The sequence below is a fragment of the Lissotriton helveticus genome, chromosome 8 (genome assembly GCF_964261635.1).
Source record: "Lissotriton helveticus chromosome 8, aLisHel1.1, whole genome shotgun sequence".
Taxonomy (NCBI): Eukaryota; Metazoa; Chordata; class Amphibia; order Caudata; family Salamandridae; genus Lissotriton; species Lissotriton helveticus.
Window position 1 is genome coordinate 1,525,459,206 of NC_136069.1, and position 9,214 is coordinate 1,525,468,419.

Sequence of the window (9,214 nt, forward strand, 5' to 3'; positions counted from 1 at the left end):
TCAAGCCTCAAATCTGCACATTTCAGTTACTGCCAACTTCAAGTGATGCAGTAAAACCACATAAGAGCGCAGAAAATAATTAGAAAGCTGGTGTTCACCTTGCAGAAATTCTGCAAAACGTACCAAACGTTTCACCATAAATTATTGCCCATTTATGTCCCCCCCCAAAGAAAAACCAACAACTAATTCAGTGACAATACCTCACCTGCCAACACAATATATGCAATTATAAACCTTCTTGGGAACGCCCCCAGGAGACTGAATGCTCTCCATACAGATATGAGGCCCACTCCCTCACATCAAATCTTCACATCCAGGCTAAAACCCAACCACTAAACCTAGTCCATACAGTAAATGGCTGGAAATAATTCCCGATTTCCTCGCCAAGGCATAATGCTAATTCATCGTAAGTCTCTGCACTATTCATGAACCCGTCTTAGTCACTGCATATACCAGCACCACTGAGTCCCGATCTAAATCCAGACTATCTTTGGTTAGTGATAGGTCTCCCCAGGCGGCAAACACCCATAGGCCTCAAAGGGCTTCAGCCCCCCCACCGTCGTGTGTGGCAGCCCGGGATGAGACACTTTCCGGGCCCGATCACAGCCGCACCCGAGCACTTCACAGGTCTTTATAAGACCTTGTGCATGCTAATGAGGCTTTTTTGTTGTTTCACCCCTTCTAAGAGCCCCTGCAGCTCGACTCTGCCGATTGCCTAAACATTCAGCCCCCCCCAAAAATTTTCTTAGCCCCCCTCCGAAATTTGACTCTAGTTGCGCCTCTGGGTCTCCCAATCCCATTTGAAAGACATTACCCGCATCTATTGTATATTCTGCGCATCTGATGACTGATACATGACAAAGGGCATCCCATACGCCACAGCATGTCTTCTGCAGGGACCGAAGAAATATGATCACATCATCCCCTTCCTGATGGAACTCCATTGACTCTGCTTGCTGGCCCCGCACCATCTTCAAAGCCACCTGGATCATTTACAAAGCCATCACCACTGGCACCCACCCTTATCTTGCAGACAACCTCACCACCTCTGGTGGTTCTCGGCACACTCACAGTCAGGACACAATCAGACTGCAGACTAAGAAGTGTAAAAAAAAATGTAAAAACACACAGTGCAACAGGCCTGGGCCTCCTATGCAGCCAGGCTCCAGCCAAAAGGGCTGCCCCAAAGCTGCTCCAGTTTAGGAAAGAATTGAAGGCAAACTTAATTAAAGAACTCTGCATCACAGTGCAGTAATATTCAACTAACCAGATACCTCCAATCACTGGACTGTATGTCTGCCTTTGACCTTGCACAGTACACTTTTATCTGTCTGGCTAGATTTGCTCTAAAAAGAGGAATGTGTCATTGTGGAATGTAAGTGGTGCTCATGTAAAGCGCTCCAATACCTTCACGCGATATAAAACTGCAAAAAAAACGTATATAAACGAATGTCTACTTATGTATAGGTCCCTTTTATTTCCTGCCACTACACAATGATGTTACACGACTAATGACCCCCTACAAAAGCTATGTAAACCTCAAAAGGCTTGGCAGCAGTATAGCAAAAAATTCTAAATAAATGAATGTAAGACAGCATAGAGATATCGTCCTAGGGTTTACAGGTATACATTTAAAAATAGTATTAGTGCATTATATTCTGAAATCCCACTTGATTGGTACAGTCAGCCATTTCTCAAGCTTTGCACGAAGCGCCTTTACCGGAAATCGGCTCACTTTGAGTTTGCTCGTCACTGATTTCCTACTAGACGTGCACGACAAGCTTTTATTTTGAAGTCCGACCTTTAGGGCAGGGCAGAGATCGAATTCCAGAGTCCACAAGAGTGGCGCGTGAGGGTTTTGGCCCAGCAGCGCACGATCATTTTGGACGACGTGCAATATTATGTCACGAATACATCACGGAAGTTACAGCGAACAAATGCTGGTGGTAGCAAAGCACGCGGGCCTAAAGAATTGCTTATAGTGCCAAAAAGCCCTGGGGTATCAGTGCGCCAAACAGGCCACGCCTCTTAAAAATCCCCATGACAATCCTCAGCTGCTTCAGGATCCCTTTCCACCGTTTAACCCTCCCCCCCCCCCATTTAAAAAAAAAAAAAAAAAAATTACCACATACAATTTTCAGCTTAACTTTTGGGATTTTTTTGTCAACTCCTTTTGAGAGAGCTTACAGTCCTCCCGTCGAAAAGAACACATTAGGAGCTGCCAGGGCTTTAAGTGGGCCGGGTCCTGCCGGTGCTCAGCACCAGCAGTTGAGTCTACAAAGCAGGTGCTGAGACGGGTCCATATCGGGCTCTCCGTTTTTGCCCTCACCATTAACTTCAGAAAGATTCGTTCTTTCACAGTCTCATCATATCAGAACTGAAAATGTTTCAATATTCTATACAACGAAGCAATAGTTGTTGCTTATTTATCTTATGCAACTAACACCTCCTAACAAAGCCAATAGTCCTGGCTTGTTGCGACATCACCCCAGGTTTTAGCATCTACTTCCTAAAAAAGCACCTTTTATTTTCTAACAGAATTTAAATGTATTATTACGTGATGTCACCTGTACGTTACATCAATAGACTTTCCGACCACAAGACCACATTCTCATCTGCAAGACTCACACAATCAGTCTGCGACCAGTGTGATCTGTACACCAAATATGGCGAGTCTGATTCCTACGTCACAGCGCCAAAACTATCTGCTTGAGTGGTGTTGACTTGCATGCGTAAAAAGCTTTTCTTCCACGTGCAAATGCAACTGTGATAGTCACAAAACTTGGTTTTGCACTTGTAGATGCACTCACACAGACATGCGAGAAAATGTAAAAACAGGGCATGGGAAAGGCTGTTGCAGAACTGAAATAGAAGGCATGTATGTGAACACTCACATGTGCTTGCCTTCAGCACCGTATCAACTCAGCACTTGTTTCCAGGGTAAGGTGGGGTGCTGTCTGGAAGAAGCACAAACGTTACAGGATCCCAGCGTTTGAGGCATCAAAGCCTGAATCTTTCATGGCAGGTTGTTATCTCTAAATGGCAGCTGTTGCTGACGTCTCCACTGGAATCAAGAGCCATCACGTGTCGAGCAGAGTATGTTCGGAGAGGATGAGACACAGAAAGACTGAGTTTCTCTGCTTCATCTGCCCTCAGCTGTTAGCACCGGGCCTTCCAAGCTGCCACCGTCTTACCAGGGCTGCTTCCTTCCCCTTTATGAGCAGACCAGGCAGTGGAATCAATGCAGGGTGGGATACACACCACAGAAAGCCACCGCTCAACTCACCACAGCTAGGCAAGGGCTGTGTGCTGAGCTGAAAAGAGCATTATAAAGTTTTACAAGTTAGTATACTCATATCTTTATGGAAAACACTAAAGTGTGCTGGACGGATCATTATAGAAAACTGCAAAAGGGTGATCAATGAGACATAATGGCATTAGCAACGAATGCATACTGGTGGCACTGTGAAATATTGCAAAGGAAATTTACCATATGCGGAGATGAATATAATGGGCTTCAAGGTGCAAGATTCACAAACAGTGTGTGGATGCTCCGAGGTACAGGACGAACCCCGAAGGAGTGAGATTCTACTCCAAGGTGTGAGACTAAAGTTATGTTATGTTAGGGTGTCTTATAGCGCAACAGCTGCCCCAGCAAAAGGGTGTCCCGGAGCTTAAAGAAAGACCAACAGATTGCAGGGTGACACCAGCTAGCCAGTGGGGAAGAGCAGAGTCTTAATGTCCTTCCTAAATTCAAGATAGCTCTCAAGGCCACGAATATGCACAGGAAGTGTATTCCAAAGTGCGGCAGCTCTATAACGAAAAGAGCCACCACCTGCCCGCACTCTACGTACTCTGGGGACCACTACCAGGTGCTGACCCTCAGACTGAAGGAGACGTGAAGGGACATATGGCGAAAGCAGATTAGCCAAAATAGGCGGGGAGGCAAGTTTAAATGCCTTAAAAGAGATGCACAAAGCCTTGAATTCAATGCGCCTGGCCACCGGTAGCCAATGAAGGCGACGGATAGCACTCCACACAGAGCAGGACTTGCGCAGGCATAACAGTGTTCTGACTGCCGCATTTTGTGCCGCTTTTGGCCGCCATAAGTGTGGCAGGGTATGCTCAGACGGGAGTCCCTTGCTCACTTTGCCACTGGATTCAAGCAAGCCAGGCTGAAGACGGCTGTATTGCCAGAAACCGGTCCTCGGAAGCTTGTTTCCGGTCCAGGGAAGACATGGCTTGGCAGTTCGGCCACATGGGAACAGTCCAGCCCGAAGAACAGTGATGGATTAAACCCTGATCTGTTGACTGGGTGTGAGTGTTTGATTGGTTCAGATGCTCCGTCCATCACCACCCCCTTTTGTACCGCTTTTGGCCGCCATAAATGTGGCAGGGTATGCTCAGACGTGAGTCCCTTGCTCACTTTGCCACTGGATTCAAGCAAGCCGGGCTGAAGATGGCTGTAATGCCAGAAACCGGTCCTCGGAAGCTTGTTTCCGGTCCAGGGAAGACATGGCTTGGCAGTTCGGGCAGGACTGTTCCCATGAGGCACAGGGTCAGACTGATTTGCATATAGCCATGTCTGAACTGGGGTGGAAGAGTGGGCTAAAGAACGGTGATGGATTAAACCCAGATCTTTTGACTGGGTGTGAGTGTTTGATTGGTTCAGATGCTCCGTCCATCACCACCCCCTTTTGTACCGCTATAATGAAAAGAGCCACCACCAGCCCGTACTCTGGGGACCACTACCAGGTGCTGACCCTCAGACCAAAGGGGACGTGAAGGGACATACGGCGAAAGCAGATTAGCCAAAATAGGCGGGGAGGCAAGTTTAAATGCCTTAAAAGAGATGCACAAAGCCTTGAATTCAATGCGCCTCGCCACCAGTAGCCAATGAAGGCGACGGATAGCACTCGACACAGAGCAGGACTTGTGCAGGCATAACAGTGTTCTGACTGCCGCATTTTGTGCCCTTTGCAGCCTCTGGACCTCTGATTTACTGGACCTCAAATAGAGGGAGCAGGCATAATCCAATCTAGCCAATACCATAGCCTGAACAATGATCTGGCGAGTAGAGGCATCAAAGAGGCCCAATAGCGGTCTGGGCCCCCCTAGAAGTCCGAAGCAGGCACCAGCAATTTTTTTGGTTTGGACTTGATAATTTAAAGAAGAGTCCAGCCAGACCCAGTGTATGTGATAGCACTCTTTCTTTAAAAAATTGCACGAAGGAGTGTGTGTATGACATGTATCCAATAAGTGAGGCAGGGCCCCAAGAAGCACACGCAGTGAGTGTTACGACAACTTGGGAGCAACAGACTCCCAATCTGCACTCATGTAAGTGATCTCACTCTGTTAGCCACAGACTGTGCAGTTTCACTCCATTGTATCCCGTGAGACGGTGCTACAAGGAGTGAAACGTTCACACTGCGAGTGACTGCTCCAATGCATAACACCCAATGAGTGAGCACAACATCCAATCAGCGAGACATTGCTGCGGGTATGAAAACGACATCAGAGACAGTGTACCAGAGTGGGAGGGAGACCAACATGGTGCTCATCACCGTAAGGTTCTAAGAGAGCAACCTAAACGAGAAAGTGCATAGACAATAAGGGTAGCACTGAAAGCATAAATAAGGTGGTCGCCGAAGATAAGAGACTCACACTTGAGAGGGACACTGCTCAAGGTGTGACACAATAGATGCCCCAAAGGTGAGAGGCTCACACTTGAACGTGACAATCAGAGCTTTAAGTGGGCTGAAAAAACAGGAGGGTCTCTCAAACGGGTGTGGCCGATGTAATTAAGGGCATGGCTTAAAAACACTTAGGGGCTTATTATGAGTATGGCGGTCCTGGGACTGCCGTACTTGCCATGGCGGTCAAGCCACCACCACCCGTCCACTCTAGTAGGAATGTGGAGGTGGGACCACCACAGAAGCACCACCTCCGCCGGGATCAAGGATCCCGCTGTGGCGGCATTCCGACAATGGCCTGAATATGCTGGAGGTGCCGATGCTGGACCTGCCGATCATATTGCGACCTGCATATCGACTGCTTTTTTATTGCGGGACCTCTCAATGAAAAGAGTGGCAGACATGCAGGTAAGGAGGCTCTAACAGGGCCCCCAGCTAATTCTGGGCCTAGGGGTGCATGCGGGGGGACGTGACCCCCTCAAATTGCACCCTTGTTTTTATACGGTGTGGCAATCACGACATGGTGCATGCCACACTGTGAAGGAACGTGTCTCAGGCTCTATCATGGTGGCAGTATGCTTGTTAGGCTCTTGTATGAGCCTAACATACCACTGTTGCAGCACTGCCCACCTTGGACTTAAGTCATAATCCGGTGGATGGGTTCACCACAGTCTTGGGGGTCTAGGAGCACAGAGGTGGAGGTCCCAGTCAAATACCGCCAAAGTCGTAATAAGGCCCTTAAGCTAAAAATCTGTGCTTTGCACAGTGTGCTGCCCAACTGGTATTGTGCTGCTTCTGTCATTGAATCCTGATATATAATACAGTACACCTACAACAAGCCAAAACTGTACGTGCAGTCAATGGCTATTAGTTGCATAAGATAAATAAGAAACAACTATTGGCTTCGTTGTATATAATATTGAAAATGCTTCAGTTCTGAAATGCTCAGACTGTGAAAGAAATATACTGAGTATCTTTGAAGTTACCTCAAAGGCAGTGAAGGGTGGGACTGCTGCAGAGCTAAAAAAAAATTTTTCCACCCTATGGGTCAGGGCAAAAATGGAGAGTCCGATAGGGACTCATACCCGATACTGCTTTTTAGAACTGCCGGTGCTGGGCACCTGCAGGACCGGGCCCACTTAAATTCCTGGTGACTACTGAATGTGTGAAACTCATTGAAAGAGGGACATAGCGCGCAAGTTGTGAGAATGACATCCAATGAGCAAGGCAGAGGCTGAAGATGTGAGTCTTACACTGAATGAGGAGGCCACTCTTCAAAAAGTTTGACACACTAACCTCAAAGGTGTTTACAGGATAAACCTTCAATTCACGCAATAAAGATACAAAAAAGAGACCATGTTTTGAGGTCGTCTTAGTGATTCAATAAGTATCCATAATAATGGAAAACTTCAAATAAGTATATCTGAACATCATGGACCACGCCTGTTACACAAAAGTCGCTTCATCGGGCCCATCACGATGCAACATTCGGGTATGCACAAAAGACTATAGGGCCATATGTATCAACATATTTCCCCATAGACACAGAATGGGCAAAACCCTTTGATGCATCTGGTCCAAAGTTCACAGGCCCCTGGAGAATTAAACTCAGCGGTCATCATGCTGCGATTACTGATTTGGACCACAGCAATGGAGTTGAAATACTCCAGGTTTCGCTTACTTCAGATCTTGTTAAAAAGTTTTTTTATTGCATGACTTATGGAACCAAGAACAGTATTTCACATATACACTTCGAAAAAGAGCATAATCTTTTGTGCATCCCGCGAATATTGCATAGCTACTGCAGATTGGCCCCGATGAAGCGACTATTGCTGTGAAACACCTGTTGGTCCATGGAGTTCATTTCATTTTTGCAAAATAAAAACTTCTTAAAAGTTTTCCATAACTAGTGCGGATACTTATTGAATCACTTAGAAGACCGCAAAACCTGGTCTCTTTTCACGGACTTAGGAGGGAGTGTCTGCACATCTCTGCCCCCCGGGGACCCCGCTTGCACCCACCTGCATACACCATTGCAGTAATGACCAGTGCCATCAGGTGCGGCCGGTGCTGCGGCCGGGCGGCGGGCAGCAGGTACAGGGTGCTGTGCAGGGTGAAGGCGCAGGCCATCTCCACGCCCGCCCCGTGCCACAGCCCCGTGCGGAGGTTGCTGGGGCATTGGACCCCCGCGCGCCCGTGCAGCGCCGACACCGGCAGCCCTCGCAGCGCCATGGCCCAGAGCCGGGCCCCTGCCGCCCCCAGCATCTGGCAGCTCAGCGCCCGCCCGGTGGCCCCCACCGAGGCCCGGTCGGCCGCCAGCTGCTGCAGCGCGCCCGTGGGGCTCAGCAGGGCCCCGGCGCAGGTCCAGGTGTGCGCGAGGGTCATGAGGTAGGTGAGGCTCAGGCTGAGGGCGGCAGGGACCCGGCCCACCACCCCCAGCAGCCAGAGCTCGTGGGTGCAGGCGCAGAGCTGGAAGCAGCACACCAGCTCCAGGGCGGCGGGCCCGCCCGCCCGCAGCCAGCGCCGCAACCCGGCGCACAGCAGCAGGGTGCCGGTAAGCAGCAACAGCGGGACCAGCGCCTCCTCCATGGCCCGTGTCAGCCGGCGAGTGCGGCCCACGAGGCCCGGGCGTGCATGCTACCCTCCTCCCCCTGAGCCCGGGGCCAGCCATGGGGGTGTGCCATGGGAACTCCTCAGCCCATTGCCGGAAACAGTGAACTCTGTGGGGAAATGCAAACACAAAGACACGTGGAAGAAAGGCTGCTGGGGAGCCTCCAGGCATTCTTGGTCTGCCAGGGAGGCGGGAACCGAATCAACAGCTTGACGGGAAGAGCCTCCCAGGGCCGGCCCCTGGGAATGTGAAGAGGCGCGTCCCTGTGGAAGAGGGAAGACGCCTGCACTCCGCGGCGCGGCATCTAGATGGCGCTGTCTGCACACTATATACACATGCTCTGTGCCCGTGGCTTTGGAAACGTGTCAAAGTCCAGCAAAACAGTAACTCCTTGTTTAGTTACTCGCTCGTTTGGAGCGCGTGTTTCTTTATGCTTGCCAGAGAGCTACGCAATGCTGCAGTTATGCTACTTTGTTTCTCTTTAGTATTTAGAAAGCCACCAATGAAAGGGCTACAAAGAGTGCAGGGTTAGCAACTGCTATATAAATGCAATTCACATTAATTTCATAAGTAGACGCCTTAAATGGGTAGATTCTGTAAGACAATCAACACTTAAACGTTTTTTTTTAGGTCTCGCCTACACAGCGCGCATGCGCTACATAGGAGACCTTTAGCCGTTGTTTATCTCTTTTTGGAAGCACATACTTGAGCTTGTGGCGGCATACACCTTGCGGGAGCAGGCACGGCCGTGCCACAAGCACGAGTATGTGCTTCCAAAAAGAGCAGACTGCTCTCCCCAACGCGCGCGCACCACTCGTGGGCTATTTAACTTTCGCGGCCGCGTGCTGCCCTTGTGTTTCAGTGCTTGTTTTTGTTTACCGCTCGCTCACCCTCTTTGCCTACAACTGCT

General features: G+C 49.4%; 1 protein-coding gene across 1 annotated transcript in view; it reads right to left on the reverse strand.

Moving 5' to 3' along the window:
* AQP11 (aquaporin 11) overlaps nt 1-8,364 on the reverse strand; it is a 211,371-nt gene extending 203,007 nt beyond the window's left edge. Inside the window, 2 exon segments of the mRNA XM_078658508.1 lie at nt 7,715-8,327; nt 8,329-8,364. Coding sequence (XP_078514634.1) covers nt 7,715-8,327; nt 8,329-8,364 — 649 coding nt within the window.
* Between the last annotated feature and the right edge of the window lie 850 nt (nt 8,365-9,214).